This window comes from Sebastes fasciatus, chromosome 13 (genome assembly GCF_043250625.1).
Source record: "Sebastes fasciatus isolate fSebFas1 chromosome 13, fSebFas1.pri, whole genome shotgun sequence".
Classification (NCBI taxonomy): Eukaryota; Metazoa; Chordata; class Actinopteri; order Perciformes; family Sebastidae; genus Sebastes; species Sebastes fasciatus.
In genome coordinates, this window is record NC_133807.1 from 29,354,261 (window position 1) to 29,376,584 (window position 22,324).

General features: G+C 41.4%; 2 protein-coding genes and 2 long non-coding RNA genes across 6 annotated transcripts in view; 3 read left to right on the forward strand and 1 right to left on the reverse strand.

Moving 5' to 3' along the window:
- Positions 1-16,893, reverse strand: part of prkcab (protein kinase C, alpha, b) — a 117,340-nt gene extending 100,447 nt beyond the window's left edge. The window contains exons 1-2 of one of the 2 annotated variants that reach the window (XM_074656748.1): positions 16,450-16,893; positions 16,110-16,141 (exon numbers count right to left, since the gene is read on the reverse strand). In XM_074656748.1, coding sequence (XP_074512849.1) covers positions 16,110-16,141; positions 16,450-16,619 — 202 coding nt within the window. In that variant the 5' untranslated portion in view covers positions 16,620-16,893. The remainder of the gene's footprint in view (positions 1-16,109; positions 16,142-16,449) is intronic. The other variant, XM_074656749.1, reaches the window with a different exon arrangement.
- Positions 14,111-14,686, forward strand: LOC141781188 (uncharacterized). Its single transcript, XR_012596794.1, has 3 exons — positions 14,111-14,268; positions 14,363-14,421; positions 14,498-14,686. It is a non-coding gene; the product is annotated as an uncharacterized LOC141781188 (long non-coding RNA).
- Positions 15,008-15,791, forward strand: LOC141781189 (uncharacterized). The gene is made up of 3 exons (XR_012596795.1): positions 15,008-15,551; positions 15,622-15,667; positions 15,746-15,791. It is a non-coding gene; the product is annotated as an uncharacterized LOC141781189 (long non-coding RNA).
- A 1,238-nt stretch (positions 16,894-18,131) lies between the features above and the next one.
- The window catches only part of cep112 (centrosomal protein 112), a 133,763-nt gene continuing 129,570 nt past the window's right edge, over positions 18,132-22,324 (forward strand). For both annotated transcript variants that reach the window (XR_012596791.1, XM_074656745.1), the window contains exons 1-2: positions 18,132-18,249; positions 22,030-22,135. Coding sequence is in view for 1 of the 2 variants with exons in the window: in XM_074656745.1 (XP_074512846.1) it covers positions 22,036-22,135 (100 nt within the window). In the remaining variant the exon portion in view is untranslated. The remainder of the gene's footprint in view (positions 18,250-22,029; positions 22,136-22,324) is intronic.

Genomic DNA, 22,324 nt, shown 5'->3' on the forward strand with positions numbered 1-22,324 from the left:
AAAATAACACATGGACTGTCTCTCTCACTCGCTCTCTTCTTTACCGTCTCCTCTTCCCGGAGATTAATTAACGGAAAGCAGCCAACGCCGTTTTGGAGGTCACACCGGGGGGTGCACAACTTTCAGCCCAAAAGAAAACAAGAGAAAAGTCCCGTTGGTCAGAGCTGGAGCTGAGGCGAGAGCGGCCCGGTGCTGGTGGCACGGCGGAACCTCAGCAACTTATTATTATGCGCTGTGGCCGGTGGAGGTACGGCTCCTCGGTGCAGCAGCAGCCAGACGGCCGCCTCGCCAGGAGGAGACGGTGAAGAAGAGAGCGAGTGAGAGAGAGAGTCGGTTTGTTGCGCTAATTCTTGTTTCATTTGTGGTCTGATAAACAGTAAATTCATCTAAACTGGGTTGAAAAACGATGCAATCTGGTTGCCGTGGTAATGAATTACTTCGGACTAATAACCACACCCCCATTCTCTGTTTGAGAAAGGACGTTAACCAAAAAACAGGAAGTAAAACTGGCTAGAGGAGGGCTTTGAACATTGCTTTCCTAACTTTATAAAGCAAAATCTAACAAATAAATACATAGATATAAATGAATTGAATTGTTAGTTATTAGAATAATAAATCATACATCAACAATTTGGCAAAAAATCTTCAAAATTACAAGAATTAAACCTTTTTAATACAGCAACAAAATGTAGTATAGTAAATGTATTATACAAACATAAAATGTATAGATCGGCCCCATTGTCACCGATATCAGATCCAGCTATTTGAGTCACAATCAGCCCGATATCCGATCTGGTATTGGTGCATCCCTAACATAAACCCACCTATCCTAAAAATAATAAAAAATACAAAAACATACTGCCGCTATACTTGGAAGTGATTTTGTAACAGATGCTCCAACAGTGTGGTAGAAAGTTATCAGCATGTTTGTGATAACACTTAGCCAGCTGGTTGTTTCATCTTGTCACAAATGTCTTCTGTCACCACACAGATTAAATCCCAGCGCTGTAGCTGCTCCTCTCTACTGTTGTTTACAGCACAAACAAATGCACACACAGGACAGCCTCCACGGTCCATTCCAGTATCTTCATCGTTCTCTCTCCTCTCAGATTTGCTCCCTCCGAGCCCTTTCCAACTGCCCTTTTGCCTTTGTTTGTTAAAACACAGATTATAAGGGAACAGCATGTGTCATCCTACTGTATTACACTGCATTGTGTCTCAGCAAAAACACACAGGCGGCTCCCCGATAATTAACTACCCACTCTCGGCTGACTAACGCCGCCAAGCCTCCAAAAAGACCCCTTTTTAATGTCACCAGATGACATTGTGTTATGCAAGCAAAACATAGTGACATGATCTGCTGAGACAGTCTGTTAAAATGAAAATATTGCACTCGTGGCGGTCACTGCTGCACTCAGAATGGGGGCAGAGTCTGTCGCGAATTGGCCATGAAATGGTCTCCTCCCTGGTTTTTTGTGCTCCGGGGGGTGCGATCACAAAGAGCTGCTGGTTTGGGATTTCATCACTTCATTCATATCTTGATTTATACCGTCTAAGATGACAAACGTTCCTCCCAGACGGGCTCACAAATGCTTCGTCACAGCCACCGAGGCCCGTTTTATTTGTGTAAATGGAAGCTGAGGAGGTGATGCCAAGCGTGTTGTGTTATGGGTTTTTTAAAAGGGAAGTGCTCGCCTGGGGTAGTTGTGCAGAAATTTGGCAGTGAGGGCCAAGCACTGTTACCATGGTAACCTTGGCACACCATGCTGGCAAGAGGTTACAGTAGCTAAAGAGTGCTGCAAGGATGACGTGTTTTTGTAGGCCAACCAGGAAGTTAGCGTCACCCTGGTTCCCTCGACAGAAAGCCAATGGGATTGTTCCATATTGGCTTTTAGATTATTGCAGAAAATAAACTCTGTGGCGAACACGTGTTTATCATAATTACATTTTTTTGTTCAGCAAGATAATCTTCACAAATGAACACCACTTACTTAGATTTTTTAAGCGGAAACACAATCGCCAGAAGTAAAAAGCTAACGCCAGGCTATAAACGAACTACGCCATTCCATTTTTTATGGAGTGGCTTTTGCGATGTGGGCTTTTCAAGATATATATATTCCTTTCATTGTATTGTCGGTTGTCTCCGACTGTTTTGGCCACGCCTCTGTTGTTGCGAGAGGATGTGTCCTGGCGGTGCAGCCACAGATGATTTCCATTATGTAATTATGTAGTCCCTTTCCCGATTGGTGTCTGTGTCTCACCTGAAGTATTTACACTGGCGTTACGTCTTGTTGGATCACGCTGTTGACGGCTTATAGCTGAAACACTTTCGTTTACGTTTGATTGCCCAGAATAAACCAAAAAAAAACTCTTTATCTGTGAGTGCCGATGATTTGTTTCTTCTGTTCTTACCACTACCTGGCATCCGATACTGTTCAAGATTTGGAGACGTGCTCGCTGCTATTTTCTATTTTATAAACGAACTACACCACGGTCGCATGACGTCACGTCACCACCGCTAAGCTAAAGGTAGACTAGTGTTTGCGTTTAATGTAGGCTTGCCAAGGAAATCGTGTTACCGGTGTTACAAGGTGGTCGGGCACACACCGATTACATTACTTGCACACCGGCCCCACCGTCGTTTTGCTTATTTTAAAGAAATAAAACCCATTTAGTTAATTTTGCCGTATCAGCACCATGTTATCAAAACATATACATATACAGTATATATATATATATATATATAGATAGATAGATATAAACATTTTTTAGGTGGGCCTTTCTTTTAGGTGGCTAAACTATGTTTATTTTGGATGGCCACTGGTTTGCATTAGGGTACTGGGCAGTATACGGTACAAGCTACTTGCCTTAACACCGAGCACCTCTGAATCCAAAACATCTCCTCTCTATCTCCCACCACAGTCATCCATTCCCCAATCCTCTCTCTCCTCCTCCTCCTCCTCATCCCGTCTTTACAGTGAGGAGTTTTAAATGAGAGCTCTTTGTCTAGCTCCCAGACTGTGGCAATCCCCTTACGCTGACACGTACTGTAGGAAGGTCTTGTGTCGCTCTGTCTTTAGGGGGTATAGCACATGGCACGCAGATCAAAAGCCCTTTTGGCTACGGACTGTTATGCTTCTACAATTCAATTTGACAAGCCGTGTGCGACTTTGGTGGCCCCTTTGAAGCACACTGGCTGAAAATAGACTCTTTAATCTATATCCTGGAAATCGTGTGTCTGGTTTGTATATTTGTCATTTCAAATCAGTTGAATATACAGTACTAACCGTGGGGGCATGATGCACAGAACAAGACTAAAGGGGTTGGAATCACCACGAGTGAATGCGATCGGATAACATATAAACACACATCAGAGGAGCTGTTAACATAACGGAAATGGCACACTTTGTTGCTCCAGTAGTGTTGAGTGAGGAGTGGAGAGAAAGGGGAAGGGAGACAAAGAAGAGGAGGGGGGCAACACTCAATAGTAAGAAAGGGACATTATGAAAGTGGAGCAGAGACAAGCAGAGGCAGAATTACACATAATTATCAGGGCCAGCTAAGCTTCCACTCTCGGTGTAATTAATGCCGTTCAGCTGGGAGAGGGTTTAAAGTCGTCGATATATTAAAGAATGTTTCACCACATTCAGCTCTCCTGTATTAATGAGCAGACACTTCTTAGACTCAATGCCAAGCTTGATAACTTTCAAGCCGAAATAAAGTTTGAAGTGAAAACTGAATAGACTGCTACGGGGATTTCGATGTCAATCATGTAATTATTTTAGATATTCCAGCTGGTTTTGATGTGAAAACTCTCAGATGTTTTGCTCTTACTGTACTGCGTCTAATTCAAAATACATTACAGGGTTCGTCTGTTGAGAATATGGCGTGATTTAGCATTTGACACTCTGCAGGTGCCCATCATTATGCTTTTGGATTAACTACTGTTCGGATAATTCAATGCTTTTGATCGAGTGTCAGTCGTATTCAGAGTTCTAATTGAGTATTTTTTCTTAGCCCTGATGAGTTTTTTTTTTAAATAGGGAGAGAGAAAAGCTTCTAATAAACAAACATCACTTATTTAAAGTGACTAAATAAAGAAATAATGAGCCACGCTTTTATATTAATGGATTCTCTAACTTGTGCTATTTCCTACAAATGTGGCGGGGTGAATTAGTCAAGTACAGCAGAGAGAACACCCACAATGTTGAGTTGAAATTCTTTCAAAAAAACAAAAAAAAAACACTTAATAAAGCAACAAGGCTTAGATCTGTTTCGTAAGATTTAATGAAACATATCCAGGCCATCTTAACACGCAGAGCAGAGTGGCGCAGGAGGACCCCTTCACATCTCACTTGAGAGGAGCAGCGCTGCGTCTCGGCTCACCGTTGCGTAAGACGTTTATTGTTTGGGGCTCCCCATCAGGAGTTGCTCTCGCTCTCATGTTCCAACACCCCCACACTTCTGCTCCTTGATTGGTTAATGAGGTCCGCTGCTCCCTTCTGAGCGGAGGAAGTGATTGGCTCTACGCCCACGCTGCCATTAGGGCTCAGCGACGGTCTATTTGGAGGCATGTGTCAGCCCTCGTCATGCTAACTGACACATGCGTGATGTCGCCCACGGGGGGATGGGGGGGTACCAAATGTCCCAGAGCGAGGTGGTGGAGCAGCCCACACCCAACGCCCTCATCTGTGCGCCTGATAAAGATCTCATCATTATCACTTGAGGAGAAGTAAATAGTCACTGGGTTGGAAATGAGAGTAGGCACGCTGGCTGCATTTGGTATGCAAATATATTTCAAACACAACAACAAACTAGGCTGGTTACAGTTATGGAGATGTCACCATGGAAGCAAAGAGCGGACTTAAGAGGAACCGCAAACAACATGGAGATGATTCACGCAACAACAGACGGCAAACATCTTCCTTTCTAAAACGTCCTCCAGCTAAATACCGGATCTTTAGAAAGCATGTGAGAGAAGAATGTTTCTTTTGGGGATTATTGTATTTTTTAAATTAATTAATTTAATTAAATTAGGACCACAATTAATGTTTATTTTCATTATCAATTAATCTGCTGATTATTTTCTAGATTAATTGATTAATCTTTTGGTCTATAAAATGTTAGAAAATAGTGAAAAATGTCCGTCCCAGTTCTCAAAGTCCAAGGTGTTGTCTGTAAATGTCTTGTTTTGTCCAAAGATATATTAAGTTTAATATGATATAAAACAGAGAAGAGCAGGAAATCTCCATATTTGAGAGGCTGAAAACATCATTTTAGCCATTATTGCATGAAAAATTACTTTTTTTTTACGATTAATCGATTATCAAAATAGTCAACTAATTGTTGCAAAAAAAATACTTTTTCTATTTTCTATGTTCTACCCCTGTGTCCCTACTTAATTGTTCCGTTATCTCTTGGTATATATAAGAACATGTTAAAAAAAATTATTTTCATTAATTTAAATTTTTTTGTTTTCATATTAAAATCCCTTTAAAACATTTAAACATTTCAGATCAACCATCTAAAACTTAGGGTTCAAGGGTTATTTGGGGCGACTAGTAGGATGTCAGCTGGCAAAAAAATTTGTTTACATTTCCAAACACAGCGTGGTTGTGCTTTAATTTGTTAATTTCTCCCTCATCATCTTCCTGATGATCTAACAACATGTGTGGAGGAGGTGTTGGCTGGAGGCCTACAGTCGTCTGCAGCTCTGTGTTCGCTTAGCCAGACCCAATCAAATCTGACTGATCTGATTTACATCGCCAACATGTTCTGTTTCACTCAGAAAAACGTCACACAAATGTCACATTACAGACAATGAAGGCGATTTAACTTAAATTTCGCTGAATTTAAAGTGGTAATAATTAATATTTTTATATTAACAATATCAAAACGACAATGTGTAAACAATAATATAGTGATAATATGTGAAAGGGGTTGCGCGTAGTGATGAAGCAACAGAGAAATATCACCTGAATCTGCAGTCCCTTTTGGCTTTACAGAGCTTTGTAGCAATTTCCAGCTCATTGTTTAGCTGTCCGCCTGCAACTTTACCGTTTTGGTTCACCCTTACAGCAGTTTTTAGCGGAAAAGCTCTATAACACCCACTTTACACTACCTGCTGAGCACCAGACAGCAGACAGACATAGTTAGCGACTAGCTGATGAACATAGTGGAACATTTAGCAGCTAAATAGTTGGTAGAGACCAAAAACAGAGCTAAAAGAGAATGAATGCTGGACTTACATTCATCAGGCGGCCAGAAACATGACTCCACATGAATATTTATTCATTCCAAACAATGAATAAATAAGCAACAAGTTCACACACAAGATACTGCTTCCATAAACATGTACTGTAATTGATCACCACTTCATCAGACCTCTGAAGAAGAGCTAGACAGACTTCATTTTCCGTCTTTTACATGTCTTTCTGTCCATCACCTTATATTTATCATCTGGATTTGCATGCTTTAGTAAATACTTTTCTTGCTAACACGTTACACCATATCAACTTAAAAGCGCTCAATGCCAGATTGGGAGCATTTCTATTGCCTCCCCACGGCTCTCAACATGGACACAGGTGAGCCGGCGGCTTGCTGCTAACGGCACTACCAGTTAAAACAACGAGATATATGAGTATGAATATATGAGAGCAGTGCAAAGGCTGAGCTAGCACGCTCACGTCAACAATGCACGGAAAAGCTCAGATTACAACACACAAAGACGGAGAGTGACTTCGTTCTCTGCTCAGGTAGACATTACTCCTCTATATCTTTACATAGAAAATAGTTGTTTGATGCTATATTAATGCTCTGATATCGAATAGAGCACCTTTAAATGTGTTATTACTATGCTACTATGCTTGTTTCCGCTGTCCCCAAGTGGACAAAAAAAGCAGTTTACACATCAGTTAGCACATCCGACAATCTGTGATATCACTACTCAGCACAGTGTACAACCTGTTTTGTCATCTCCTAGACGTAATACCCACCGCTGTTTTCACTCTGCTCTCTTTCATCTGCTCCAAGTAGTCACACTGTTTGCTTCGTCTTTGCCAAAACTCTGCAGCAAGAAGCCAGAATGTGTAAAAGGCCTCTTTGACTTCATCATCTCTTGCACCCTCACACTTCCACCTTTGCAATCGCAAAATCCTCCTGTGTTTATTTAGTCTCTTACACTTGCGTTCACCTTTGCCTCCACCTCAGCCTCTTTCCACGCTCTCTACCTTGTTACGTCTTCTACTTCAAACTGCGTCTCCCTCCACCTCGCGCCTTTCTTGTGTCCAGACGTCACCTCTCAGTGACTCTCTCAACTCTCCAGATGGCACAATCGTTTCCACAGACGCTCAATTTCAAAGGGGAGGAGGGGGAGATTAGAGCATCTGAAACACACTCACTGTCAAGCCACTGGCTCTGTGACATTTGGGCAGGAATAGTTTCACAGTGGGACTTAATAATTAATAAGTCAGACCTGAAATATAACTAATTAAAACGTAATTTTTCTGTAATTTTTTTTGTCATATTTTGATGTGATTCGGCCTTTGTGCATGTGTCACACTTTCTCAAGTGGAAAACGGAATTAAAATAGAACTTGCAATTCTGACACGCGGAGCTGCAAGTGTTGAAGGCCTATCCATCTGTCTGCTGTGCGTAAATGCAACATAACAGCCTATAATTTATCTCTGCATCATTTGATGCACTCAGTGAATACACTCACAGTGAATCACTCTGGGGATTCCTAACAAGACAGTGGGTTTGCGGTCAGATGTCCATTATGAGTAACTCCCATTTTTGCCATTTGGATTAAAAATCACGACCTCTGTTAACCCTCTGAGACCCACAATAGACCCGTTTTTCCTATTTTTTAGGGGGGTACAGGGGGTTGTTAGGGGGAGATAGCAGGTCAACAGCAGATGTCACATAGAATTGGTGTACATCATCTGGAAGCTGGGAACCTGTGTGTCAGGTCCTTCTAGTCATGAATTAGAAATAAACATGAATTCATTACAACCAATTGTAAAAGTGTATAAGGGTTTAGAACATGATGATAGAAGTATATGATGTCCATCTCCGTGCTCTATTATGTCTCATGAGTTGTTGCAGCAATTTTTGGGTTGATACCATTTATTACACAGATTTGGTGCTAAATTTAACCATTTTTTTACCACTCAAAAATTGATTAAAATGATCAATGATACCACATTAAGACACCAAGACCTTGAGGAACACCATAGAAAAAGCCATGCTGTGATTTGGTCAAAAACTTTTGACATTTTGAGATTTCTGCAAGAATTGCATTTTTCGGCATTTCTGTTGTGTAAACTGCTTAGAAATCCCCCTTATTGTCAATCTAGCTAGGAAAGCCATCCATTCTCTGAATGCTCTAGGTCTCTAGTTTGTGGCTGTAAAGTTTCATGAGGCTGTGATTATCCTAGAGGTCACCACAGGTAATTTCATACAGTGAGGTCAAGTTTTAAAAAAATGGTCTCACTACAGTGAAATGGCTCCTATGGGGACTAACATCATCACATATGAATAGATTTAAGCTCACTGGATCCACATGAGTCTCAGCTTTACAGTGATACCCAATTTATGTAATTCCAAGACTGTTTAGGGACCCCAGTATGCAGAAATATTCAAACACATCATTTTAGAATAGGCGGAAATAACACAGAGCCTCTGAAAGACAGTAAAGTCAGGCGATAATGCAGGTCTCAGGGGGGTAACCTAAAAAAACATTTTCTATATGCTAATCATCTGACTTTTATTTAGTGGGTGAAAATGATGTTTTCCATAAATTATTAATATGTTCCTGTCTGAGTCCATTCTGCAGCAGCAGGGGGCACAGCCCTACATCAAACGTCTAAATTAAAATGTTCATGCCAATCTTCTCGAAGTTTGAATTCTTCATAAAACGTGTTGGTTAATATACATTCTACAGACGTGCTGCTTGCTTCTCTCGTTGGCTCGTGACTCGCGGTCCACTGTGGGGAATCTGCGACAGCGATACATCCTGTCATATGGACATGCTGAGTTACATCCTATACACCCAATACAATGATACACTCCACTTAGACGTCACTAGCCCTCCCTTTTCTCCCTCACGCTGTGCATCTTGCATTTTTTTTTTTTATTCCCACTCACTTTCATGGTGCGTTGGTTGTGTTTTTTTATTCATGACTCAGATTTTATTGTGTCAAATAAAGAAACAACATGTAAAATCTGGACTTAAAATTTTTGTTTACCATACTGTATATTCAATTATTAGATTATTATTATAAGATTTAAAGCCATTTATAAACCCCATTAAATGAACAGTGGGTAGCATTTAGGGGGAATCTATTGGCAGAAATTAAGTATAATATTAAAGGTAAGGTTGGTAGTGCTGTTTAAATATTTTTTTTTATTTGTTGAAATTCTCATTACATCCTTACAGTAATCAATAAATCAAATGCTCTTACAAAAAAAAGAAAACAATCTGGTACCTGTGGCTGTCGCAGGACTAAATAAATGTAATGTTTGGACGGGCTACCTACCTACCTGCCTGCCTACCTACCTGCCTACTGGCGTGCACAAGTTGCTAACTTGACAGCTGTGAGTATTAACAATAGCCATGTTTGTTGTTTAAGTGTTTAAGTGTTGCCGACTTGGCGATTTTCTTGCCAGGTTTAGGTACTTTTTGAGCTAGTTATCAGCTAATGCTGTTAGCTACTTTCATTGGAAAAGAGTTGGCAACACTGGGCTTGGTTTTTTCGGTTGGATCATTTTTAAAATCTAGTGTACTCTTTCAAGTTTCTCAGCATTACCGACCCTTCCTTTAACAAGTATGTTTTGTTTAGTGTATAATCACCTGACAATAAGAGTCATTGTGTTTTCGTTAGCTTAGAATGAGCCATTTATATCTACATAGAGAGCGGGTCCTCTTCACGGAGCCAGTCGCCATGTTTCTACAGTAGCCCAGAACGGAGAAACCAAACACTGGCTCTAGATAGGGCCATTCACATTTTCACGTTGGCCACCGTAGGAGAGGCTTCAGTCGGTTGCAATCTGCAACCTCACCGCTATAGATGCCGCCAAATCCTACAAACTGCACCTTTAATTGAAATACATTTAAATATGTGATTCAAAGGAAGCTTAACCACATCACGTCACATGAATTCCAGGAGAGTCGGAGGCAACAGAGACGTTACTTAGAGCTACTCTGCTAAGCTAGACTAGGTTCTTGTTGGCGGGACTAGTTTATCTGGTTTTGCTTTTTTCTCTATTATGATGCACGATTTAGCTACGATCTTATTTATGAGTGAGAACAAGCTCAATTATTAAGATGTTGGAGTATCAAAATTGATTTTCCAATTCCAGGAAAGAGTAATTAGCTTTAGCTAAGGCTAGCTCACCAGCTTTAACTAGCTGTTTTTTAATGCTGTCTCTACAGTAGCCCAGAACAAACAAACCAAACATTTGTGTTTTCACGTTTTCGCGTCGGCCACCGTAGTTCTCCTACACGCTTGGCACACGGGTGAAGTTTCAGTTGGTTGCAATCTGCAACCTCACCGCCAGATGCCGCCAGACCCTACACACTGCACCTTTAAATACACTGACTACTACTGTATAGTAAATTGTGAGGTGGAACGTTTTGTTTATTATATCGTGGTGAATCACATCTTAGTGTCTGCAGTGAGTGGAGATGAAGTGGCTACAGTGAATGAACAATTCCTAGAAAATGTCAGTAAATGTGAACCAGAGGGCATTATGTATAATCTTGTTTATGTAGTGATTCATTCATCGTAATGTAATTCTGCAACACGCATCCTTCATGCCTAACCACGGTGAACCACTCATCCCTTTTGTTACCTTTAACAATAAAAAGGTACACCAGTCACCAACCCTGGGAGCAGCCGGGCCTCTGTCCTCCACCCACACACACAGATCCTTCAGCACCGCTTTGGACAGCACTCTGCTGCTCGCTGTTGTGTGGCAGAGGTGGGTGATCGCTGGAGAATAAACAAAAAAGCTGCTATCTGGCTTTTTCAACGCAGGGCAGGAAGCTCTAGACGGCCTTTAATCTGCCCACGCCTAAGAAACAATAAAGTGATATCAGCCATGCAGGGAAACAGATATATGAATGATCACAGGAGCCACGCTTTCTCACCTGAAGCCAAATGTTCTGCTGGCGAGCTGCACCTCAAACATGCAACAGTGTCACCTTCAGCAGCGTGACTGTGGGAAGTATTTGACTTTACATTTCTGCCTCAAAGAAGAAGTTCTTAAAAGTTCAGTTTGTGAGCTTTATGTAAGAATAACAAGCCCAGTTTGCATTCACAGAAGGAGACATATGCCACGTATTTAGAGTCTCACAGCTGTAAATATTTGAGATAAAATCTTACAGTTACATATATTAACAATCCTATATCCCCATAGTGTTAACAACAACTACAAAATCCATTATGCATCCACCCCATGAAGAAATCTGTACATCAAGGCCTCCAGGGACTATCCCACTCTATGGTTCTCAAAGAGCAATGCATTCCTTATGCACACTCTACAAGAAAACACATCCTGTCTACATCCAAGATCATGCATCTGTCAGCCAATTTCCATGATGCATTCATAGTCAAGCCAGACAGTTCAGCCCCTGTTCACATGAGGAATTTAAAACATATCCTCATTTAGCGGGGGGAAAAAGTATCTAGGCAATGTAAACATTTTTATAAATGCATGAAAACAAACATACTGTAAGCATGAGCACAACATATCCAGCCATATTCCCATGTAACAGACACATGTCCATATGGATATAGGACATAGGAAGGACACTGTTTGCGGTCGAATAGTCTTTTTTGCTTAGGAAGGTTCCTAACGGAGTGAAATGACCCGGAAGTATCTCAGTAGCAGCCATGATGAGAGCTGTTTGAATCCTCTAAATGCTAAGGAAAGGTGCTTCAATGCTTACTTTCTTATCTCCTTTTAGCATAGGATTTCCAACCTCGCTAATGAAGTAATATTTTTCACCGGGTTGTCCAGGTTTAAGGTAAAATAATCCTTCATTATATGTTGATGGTAAAGTGTGATAGCAGTAGGAAGGAAGGACCTGCGGTATCTCTGCTTCACACACCATCACTGAAGGAGCTGTTTATAAAGCCTGCATGGAACAGCATGGTACGAATCCAAAGGGCGAAGGTGTGCCTTTACATTTTCTGAATATTATAGTTTCACCACGGCAGCCCGCCGTTGCATCACAGTTATGTGGCCTAGTATAAGTGCAGTCAGATTCTCCTAGCCCCGAGGTTGTCTATTCCTAAGTCCTTATGAATTCTCCGTCACATCTTTCCTTGATCTCATGACGTTTTCCATCGAGGTCAAAGGAAAAGTGGTTAGGAAAAGACATTAACTTTTTGACTTTTTGACCGCAGCCACTGTTTGTTCGAGTTAATTAAAGCCACAGGTCTTCTCGCTGCAGCATCACTCTGTAACGTGACCCTGCAGAATGACACTAGTTGGCACGAGAACAACACACATGATTAGTGAGCACGAGATGGATGCACGATGGGTCTATTGTCCTTATGTTTAGAGGTAGGGCATTCAGCACAAGGATTTATCAGAAATTCAAATATTTTTTCCTTCTGCTTCTACTCATTCGTCTCAGTATAAGCTTCAGATTTTACAATGTCTGGGAGTTTATACTTTAAGCTCAATCGCAGTAATCTTGTGAAATGCAAAACGTGTGGAGTTGCTCTGCCATGCATCTATTTATGTACTTGAACAAATGCAAATGGAATAATCAAAATGTAGCTAATTTTAATTAGGCATCATACATATCATTTCCATAAACTGAATGTTCTCCATCCAATATTTCACATTCGATTTTTTGTTTCCATTTCGTGTACAAGCGCCTTTCAAGGTGATGTAACCTTAATTTGACCGCAGTAATCCCCCATTATAACTCTTCCTACTGTACTTCTTTGTCTCCCTCACTCCTTGCCCTTTCCTTTGCCTTTCTCCCCTTTAGCTGCCACAGTATCAGATGTCTAGAGCGATATGTTACACTAGAAAAGATGGTGGCAACATGGTGTCGGTTTCAGGGCGCCATGAGGCACCCTGAGTCCACGTAAAGTAGAAGTATTAAAGCTGCAGTGGGTAGAAATGGAGCAAATATGATTGAAACAGTCACTATATCCTGACAGTAGTGCATGAGAGGTAAAACAAATCATGTTCCTCTGTGTCCTCCGGTGCTAACAGCATCTGCAAGATTTCTCAGACCAGAGAAAAACAACCAATCAGAGCCCAGCTGGAGCCTTGCTGTCTCTGAGCAGCTGTCAGTCACTCGCGAACTCCGATCAAACGGTCAAAATAGGCAGCGCTGATCAAATATTAATACATTTGCTGTTATGTAATGCCTATTTCTCGCATTAAAATGTTTTCAGAAACATCTTGTAGTGTACTGTTTAGCTGTAAAATGAGAAAGTTCGAGACCTGGCTGCAATGTTGAGATCAAGTTTGAGCAAACTTTCTCATTTTACAGTTAAACAGTACACTACAAGATGTTTCTGAATACATTTGAGGAGAGAAATAGGCATTACAGTAACAGACTATTGATTCATATTTGATCAGCGCTGCCTAGTTTGACCGTTTGATCGGAGTTCGCGAGTCATTGACAGCTGCCTCCGTTGAATAAACAGCCAATAGGAACACTCTCTCTCTGATTGACTGGTGATTGGCCAAAGTTAACTAGATAAACTAGATGTTTTTAAAGCCTGAAAACAGAGCCATGAGGAGGTGCAGAAGTCTAGTTTTCTCTCAGAACACTTTAATACAATATGTTGAAAGGTTATTATGTTTTTTACCCAATGATGCCAAAAACATTCTGCCTACTGCTGCTTTAATTATAAATCTACTAAGGTCTTTTGACTGTGTGCAAAACGCCGGGTCAAATCAAAGAAAGGTGTTCAGTGATCCTCAAATAAGCAAAATTACTTAAAAGACTTCAGTATAACAAGATGACAGTCACACTGAGACTGGGTGGTGTTGTCCAGCTGACACACCTGTTAATGATTTGGCCACTGATTGCTGTGTGAGCAGCTGTTGCTGATGAGCTTCGTTTAGTAAGAACTGGATATAAAAGAGACACAGAGGGACTGTTCATAAGGCCAGAGGTTACTCTGAAGTCCAGTTAGTCCCAGTGAGCTGCTTGTCTCAAACCATAAGCGTCTGAGGAGTACGGGGTGCTGCTTTTCAGCTGACAGCCATGGCTCTTGGACTCATTTTGCGGTATTGATGTTGCTTTCTTTGCACTTTATTTGTTTCTATTAACCTCTAACAGAGATTTTTAATCAAATGTTTGTTCTTTACCGGCCTCTTGCAGAGTTTCCTGGATTTGTTTTTTGCTGTTTGACCGCAGTGCTGGAATACCAACTGAGAGAGGTAATGACTTTCTTTTTAATTACCCCATTAGGCCTCAGGAATATATATCATTTCATCTTAATTGTTAATTTTACAGGGTATGGTTATCCATATAAGGAGGACTCGCATAACATAGGTGATGATGGAGAGGATGAAGCGTTAACCTCTCCGACCTTTGATGAGAGTGACTGGCAGGCTTCAAATAACCAACCGACTGGCCCTGTATACACAAGCTACAACAAACCTGCAGTTGCACAATGGCCAGGTTCGGTTACATCTCAACACAACCCGCCCTACACAGCTAGCGCTCGTGAGGTAGAGAAACTCATTAATGGTGCCGCAAGAGACTGGGGCTGGGACAACCCTGAGCAACTATTTCTATTTCCTCTAAACCCCAACTACCAGCCGAGTGATCCAGCAGAGCCTCAGCCAGGCCAACCTCAGTCAACATCACTCGGTGTGCCTGCCTCTCCAGCTGGTGGCTCTATTCTTTCGAGTCCAGCTGGCGCCGATGAGCCTGCACCATCCTCCACCTCTCAGGCTGCAGGGTCTCCCAACTCTGAGTCTTGGCAGCCTGAGCCAGTTAGCAGCGGTTATGGTGTGGCTGACTACCCAAACCAGGACTTAAACTCGGGCTCCACTGGAGGTGGCTCGAGTAGCACTCATCTTGTCTATGAGGACGTCTTTCAGTATCCACCTGAGAATACTGGGGCTTCCTCCAATACTGCAGGTGGGTATAGCCAAGGTTATCCCATGAGCAAGGGGTCTTCCACTGCTTCAACACCAGAGGGACCCTCACTCCCCAGTAACCCAACTAATGAAGGAGCCCAGCCTGTCCATCCATCTTCTGGAGGAGAGCCCCTTAACTTGGGTCAAACTGACCACCAGCCACGTGAAGAGAACCCCTCTCCAATCCCACAAACACCAGCCGTCAGCACCCAAGACGTTCAGGTTACCCAGAGACTGAGCGAACCGATCCGTCCTCCCCCACCACCACCTTCTCCTCCTCCTCTTCCACGCTATATCATCCAGTCCAGAAACGGCTATCAGCGAGCCAGGTATCTCATCTCAAAATCCAGGTACTCGCCAGAATTTGTAAGCTCATAGGGTGTCGAGGGTCAACCAGCTGCCTCTGTAAAGAACCCTCAAAGGTATGTCCACAACTTTAATTCTCTTAAATGCTTGCTTGAAACAATATTAAAGTAATATTTTGTCTTCCAGGACCAAATGGTAACCAACATGGATATTAATGTGTCCCAAGCTGCAGGTAAATGTTTCAGTTTTAATTTTTAATTCACTGTCCACATATTGGATAAAAAATTAATCTTTGCTTTCTTGTTTGCAGCATGATGTGCCCTCTGAAGAAACAAAATAAAAAAACTTGAAATAAATTTGCTGTGTTGGCTTTTATTTCCTTGTGACAGGTCTGCAACCTACATACAGTATTTGCTCATGGAACCACTTTGTAAATGCTTAATCTGAGATTTAGCCAGAGGTAAGACATTTAAAAACAAAACAAATAAATGTATGAATGAGATGACAAACCGCTTAATGAACAAACGCCATCAGCTTTACTGCTTTTCATTGTGAAACACTGGGCTTCTGTGTCCCAAACAGACAACTGATGTCACCCTACACTGGTGTCGTTATGCCTCTTGACTCTGCCAGTAACAAATGCACCAATAATACATGCATGCAACTGGTTTTACCTTGGCATTGAAATCCTTGTTTCCCAAATCCCCTGCAACAAAAGAAAAATCACACAATTAGGGTGGCTTTATTCTGCTAAAGCCATATTAAGTCACTAATTTGCAGTCTTAAAAGCTTCAACATCTGTCTCAGCTGTCAATATGCTTATTAAATCTATGGAAATGCAAAATGTCAGTGACACCAAAGTATCTGCAAACTCAAATCATTTAGGTTATTAATGTGAGCATATTAAAACTTGCTGAAGAACAAAAGCATTGCTAAATAGAAGAAAATCTGCCATCAAAAGTGAGTGAAAGAGAGGCTGTTCAAACAGACAGGTGTGCATTAGTTGATGCTTACCATATGAAGTCTGTACAGTGGCTGCAGAAGGTCGGCTGCTTGAAAAATCTCGCAGTAAATTTGTGGTTTTTCACTTCATGCACGTTTTTCTGCCTCAAAGCACCTTTGCGGGCGAATCGGTTCCCAACCCCAGCTGAGTCGTTATAATGCAAAAGATGGTCAGCCATCATGGGGGAGCAAAAAACCCCAAACTACACAGCCACAACTTGGTGTTGTCCCGACCGGTTTCTGTGTGAGGTCCTGGTTGAGTATAGAGGTGCTGTCTCTCTCTCTCTCTCTCTGTGCTGGAGGAGCTGCAGGAGGAGCTGCTTAGAGGAGCTGCTGGAGAAGCTGCAGGAGGAGCTGCTTAGAGGAGCTGCTGGAGAAGCTGCAGGCGCTACTGGAGGAGCCGCTGTGCTGTCAGAGAGCACCTCCTCTCTGCTCCGGACCTCAGCAGCTGAGCGCCTCAAATTCATTCAAAGTGACGTCGCTGGAGTGAAGTCTGCCTTCACGTGCTGTGGGAATATTTCACTTCAATTAACCACACGGCTAAGTTTACAAGTTTTACATTACATAAACACATTAAATGCACGTCCACTAATGTTCTCTGTGATTACTAAATCAGTGTTTTGTTAGGTATTGTAGTTTATGTAAAATATATATGTAGGTTGTATTATTTTGAATGAAGAATGAACTGAGGCGACATGTCCCTCCATCCGCTGCTGACCATCCCACAAAGTGAAGGTCTAGTGCGCCATCGTGTGGATTTAGTGGAAACCTGCAGTGTAATTTAAGGTGAGAGTTATGCCACCCAGGTATCAGAGAGACAACAGGCAAATATATCTAAAATATTCAACCTTGTCTACATTTTACGACGGAGTATTAGGGCCACATGGAGGGAAAATAAATAAATCTGAGGTTTCGAGAATAAAGTCATAATATTATGAGAATAAAGTCATAGGTTATAAGGAAAAAAGTAATATTATGAAAATGAAATCATAATATAAGAATAAAGTCATAGGTTATAAGGAAAAAAGTCGTAATATTATGAAAATGAAATCATAATATAAGAATAAAGTCATAGGTTATAAGGAAAAAAGTCGTAATATTATGAAAATGAAATCATAATATAAGAATAAAGTCATAGGTTATGGGGAAAAAAAGTAATATGAGAATAAAGTCATAAGTTTAAGAGAAAAAAAGTCATAAGTTAAAGAGAAAATAGTCGTATGAGAACAAAGTCGTAAATTTAAAAGAAAAAAAGTAATATTTTCATTTTTTTCTTGAAATAGTATGACTTTATTCTTAATAAATTACGACTTTTTTTCTTGAAATAGAATGACTTTATTCTCATTAAATTAAGACTTTTTTCTTGTAATATTACGACTTTTTTGTTTCTTGAAATAGTATGACTTTATTCTCATTAAATTACTTATTTTTTCTCGTAATATTATTACTTTTTTCTCGAAATCTCAGATTTGTTTTCTCTCAATGTGGCCCTAATACTCCATCATAACATTTAATGTTGCTCGGGCTGAGAGTTGAGTCTATTTGTTGCAATTAAAAAGCTAAATATTGTGCATGTGGGGTATACAAACACTCTATAGTCTAATTAAATATATGGCGTTAAAACAAACTAGGAAGCAAAGAGATAACTTGGAAAAATTAAACAACAAACAAAAAGTGAAGTAAAAAAAAGGATGTGCCGTTCCCATGGCAACGGGGAGACGCTGCTGCTGCGTCGCCACGGAAACAGGATGTGTCGTAAAGTGAGGACGCTGAAGTTTTGAAGCATTTTGAGCGGCCAAATCAGAGCTCACAGTAAGTCGCTTTTTAAGTCTTTATTTTACATTTTCACGAACAACGAGCCTCCTATTAACGTGTGGTTTGTCTGTTTCCGGAAGTCTGTGAAGAAAGATAACTCTGTGAGCGTTTTCTGGGTGTGTTTTAGCTCGTTTGCTAATGTCTATATCTCAATAACTAAAGCTAAGCAGTTAGCTGGTTTGTGACACTGTCATGTTGTGTTATGCTAACATCACGTGTCACAATGTTACCCCTCCTGTCTCTTATAACAAGCTAGACCTCCATTCTGTTTTGAGAGTGAGTGAACATGTCAGCTACAGACTCTTTGTAGCTAGCTAACACATGTTAGGCAACCTCTCAGGTCATCTGGATCAGGTCTGCTTAGTGTCCCCAAAGCCACAACTAAACAAGCTCCCAGAGACCTGCAGGACCAACTCCAACTCTGAGTTCAACCCTCCTGTTGTCCTCTGGACAAACAAACTTCATTTTATCATAAATATGGATTTCTTTCACGTAACTGCCCCAAAATTACAAAGGTGGTTCCCTACTATGGTCTTTACATAATAAATGAATGACCACTACTTTCGTTGCATTATTGGTATTTTATTCAATTTTGTAACACCTGTTGTCTTGGTGCAATGTGTCATACTATTGTGTTTTTCAGCAACTAAACACACAAAAGCAAAACCACACACATACACACACCTCACACACACAGCCGCATTACTCATCTACCTACACATTATTGTGTTTTCCAGCACATAAATACACACACACACACACGTGCACACAACCACGCACATGCACACACACATGGACGCACCCACACGCATGTGTACACACACAAACACACACTTGCAAACACACACACACACATACACACACACAGCAGCAGCAATACTCACCCATACCCTATAGTGTGCAATGTACATTTCCAGCAGATGAACACGCACACGCACACACACACACGCACAACTTCAAAGCTACAGGTGTGTAAACATGTTCTTATTTCATCAAAACTTTTCGCTACACGGGACCAGAACTTCCAGAAAACTCACTCGCATACACGCACACACATATATGCAGACTTCAAAGTTACAGGTGCGTAAACGTGGGGTTATCACACATTTGATGTGCCTTTCCCTCCATGACGACAAGACAACAACAAGAGGTTATAAATTCTGAGCTTTTGCAGCCTGTCACATTTTAGTCTGAGACAGCACGATGAAGAGGAGCTATACTGTATCGGAGGCTCTTGATTTAATTTGGAACCCTGTTGAGGAGGACACAGACCAGGAGGAACCTGCAGAAGTGGAGGAAGATGTGTCAGAACCAGAGGACAACACGGAACATGATCCGGTTTCATGTTTCCACCACGGAGGAGTCTTCAAGTGATGAGGAAGAGGCAACTGCTGAGATTGGAGATGGATTCGAATCAAAGGACGGTAAATTGGTCTGGTCTTCCATCCCTCTCAGTGACAGACGACACATGTTGGGAGGAGCCCCCGGGGGCCAACAAGGTATGCAGTGTCTCGTATTGAATGCATAAAATCTACTTTTGAGCTGTTTCTGCCAGAGGAAATTGCAAATATTGTGCTGGACATGACAAACCTGGAGGGGCGTCGTGTGTACAGCAACAAGTGGAGTCAGATGGACAACATAGACTTACAGGCATACCTGGGTCTATTGATTCTAGCTGGTGTATACAGATCCAGTAAGGAAGCTACAGCTAGTTTGTGGCATGCTCAGTCTGGCAGAGCAATTTTTCGGGCTACTATGCCACTGAAGATGTTCCACATGATCAGGAGAGTGATTCGATTTGATGATCGGGACACAAGACCGGCACGCCGTCAACGGGACAAGCTTGCTGCCATTCGGGCTGTATGGGACAAGTGGGTGTGTCGCCTGCACCGTGGATGAGCGCCTGGTCCCCTTCAGAGGTCGCTGTGCCTTCAAACAATACATGCCAAGTAAACCAGGGAAATATGGCATAAAAATCTGGGCAGCATGCGATGCCAGGACCAGCTATGCATGGAACACGCAGGTATACACTGGCAAACCTGCTGATGGACAGCCAGAAAAGAATCAGGGCAAGCGTGTGGTGCTTGATATGACAGAAGGTCTCCGGGGTCAAACTATCACATGTGACAACTTCTTCACATCCCATGCCCTTGGCCAGGAGCTGCTGAAGAAGAAGCTGACCATGGTGGGAACAGTGAGAAAGAATAAACCGGAGCTTCCAGCTGCACTGCTAGTGGCAAGAGACAGGGCTCGATTCTCATCTAAGTTTGCCTTCACTGAGACACAAACTCTTGTGTCCTATAAGAATGTGCTTCTGATGAGCAGTCTTCACAGGGGAAGAAAAAAAGCCTCAAATCATCCTGGAATACAACAAGAACAAAGGGGGAGTCGACAACCTTGACAAGGTATTGCACTTTTTCTTCATAAAATGTTTACTGTCATTCATTCAAAGTGCAATGCATTGCATTTTTGTGTAAAAAAATAAGTACACATTTTCAAATGATGTATTGTTTGTTTCTTGTGTTGCAGGTTACCAGTGTGTACACCTGTAAAAGAATGACAGCCCGTTGGCCCTGGTGATCTTTTTCAACATTCTCGACGTGTCTGCCTACAACTTGTTTGTACTGTGGAGTGAGATTGACCCGGCATGGAATCGGGGGAAGTTCCACATGAGGAGGCTGTTCTTAGAGGAGCTTGGGAGAGAACTGGTGACACCTCTCATCAAACGACGCCAGGTTCTTCCCCGTACTCCAGCCTCTGCCAGCTTGGTTGTGGATGTTCAGCAGCAGGATGCACCCTCTACCTCTGCAGCAGCCCCCCCTCTTCCAGCTGCTCTTTCTGACCCATTGGCCACAAGAAAGAGGTGCAGATTCTGCCCTGGCAAGAGTGATGTCAAAGATGGGCATCAGGTGCCAAAAATGCGATGCATATATTTGCAAAAAACACACCATTACGACCACACACTGCCACTCATGCAATTGAAGGCACACACACACACACACACACACACACACACACACACACACACACACACAGGGAAGGTTCTTTTGTATTTTCTGTGTTCTGTTTTTATGATCCAAATGAACAGAAATTATTCTGAGAAGCTAATGTTTTGAAAAGTTGAGTTTTGGAAGTAAATGTTGACAGTTCTTTGCAAATAAAGCTGTTTTTCTCTTTTTCTCTCTGTTATTTGTGAATAAAATTGCTCTTTGATAATCCAAAATAATTCACAATTTCTTTATTTTACTCAAAAATTAGGTATATTGACCATAAATTCTAAAAATAAGTGTAAAACTTGTGGTAATGAGTTGGAATGAAGTTGGCTAAAAAGGTGTAACACAGAATTGGGTGATAATTTATAGTTTATGCTTTATAAACAGTCAAACAAAACCGGGTCAATTTTGACCCGGGAGGACAAAAGTTGCATGGTCGACGGGAAGACAACAGGAGGGTTAAATCAAAGCTTCAAACTTTCCTGTTTGCTGCTGCCTTTTATTAAACCAGATAATGATCTTATACTGCACGAGAGCTTTTACTCTTGTGTGTTATATTCTATTTTAGCTTTTATTTTTAGCTCGTTTCTATTTTCTAATCTTTAATGTTTTTATAACTGTTTTAATTGTGTCTTAATGTTCTTTTGCACTTAGTAGCAATGTTCTTGGATGTATATGTAAAGCACTTTGAATTGCCCTGTTGTTGAAATGTGCTCTACAAATAAAGCTGCCTTGCCTTGCTAGCCAATACTGTAACTCAGCTGCTTGTTATTCTCCTCCTCAGGACACCATGAGCAAACATGAGGACACATGGGACAGGCTGGACACTGAGTTTGACCATTTTCTGCTGGACATGAAGCCATATGTCCTTAAACACCCCAACAAGACAGGTGAGGTTACATATCATCTCTCTTCACTTCACTAAACACTTTAAGTTGTAGCCAACTTAATTGCTGAGTCTGTTTTGTGCTTTTCTTATACTATTCTAATCAAATTAATGTCATTAGACAACTCACAGAAAGTAACTGACAGGACAATACATTACAGGTCTCATATTGTAAAAAGTGAGATTTTCACGT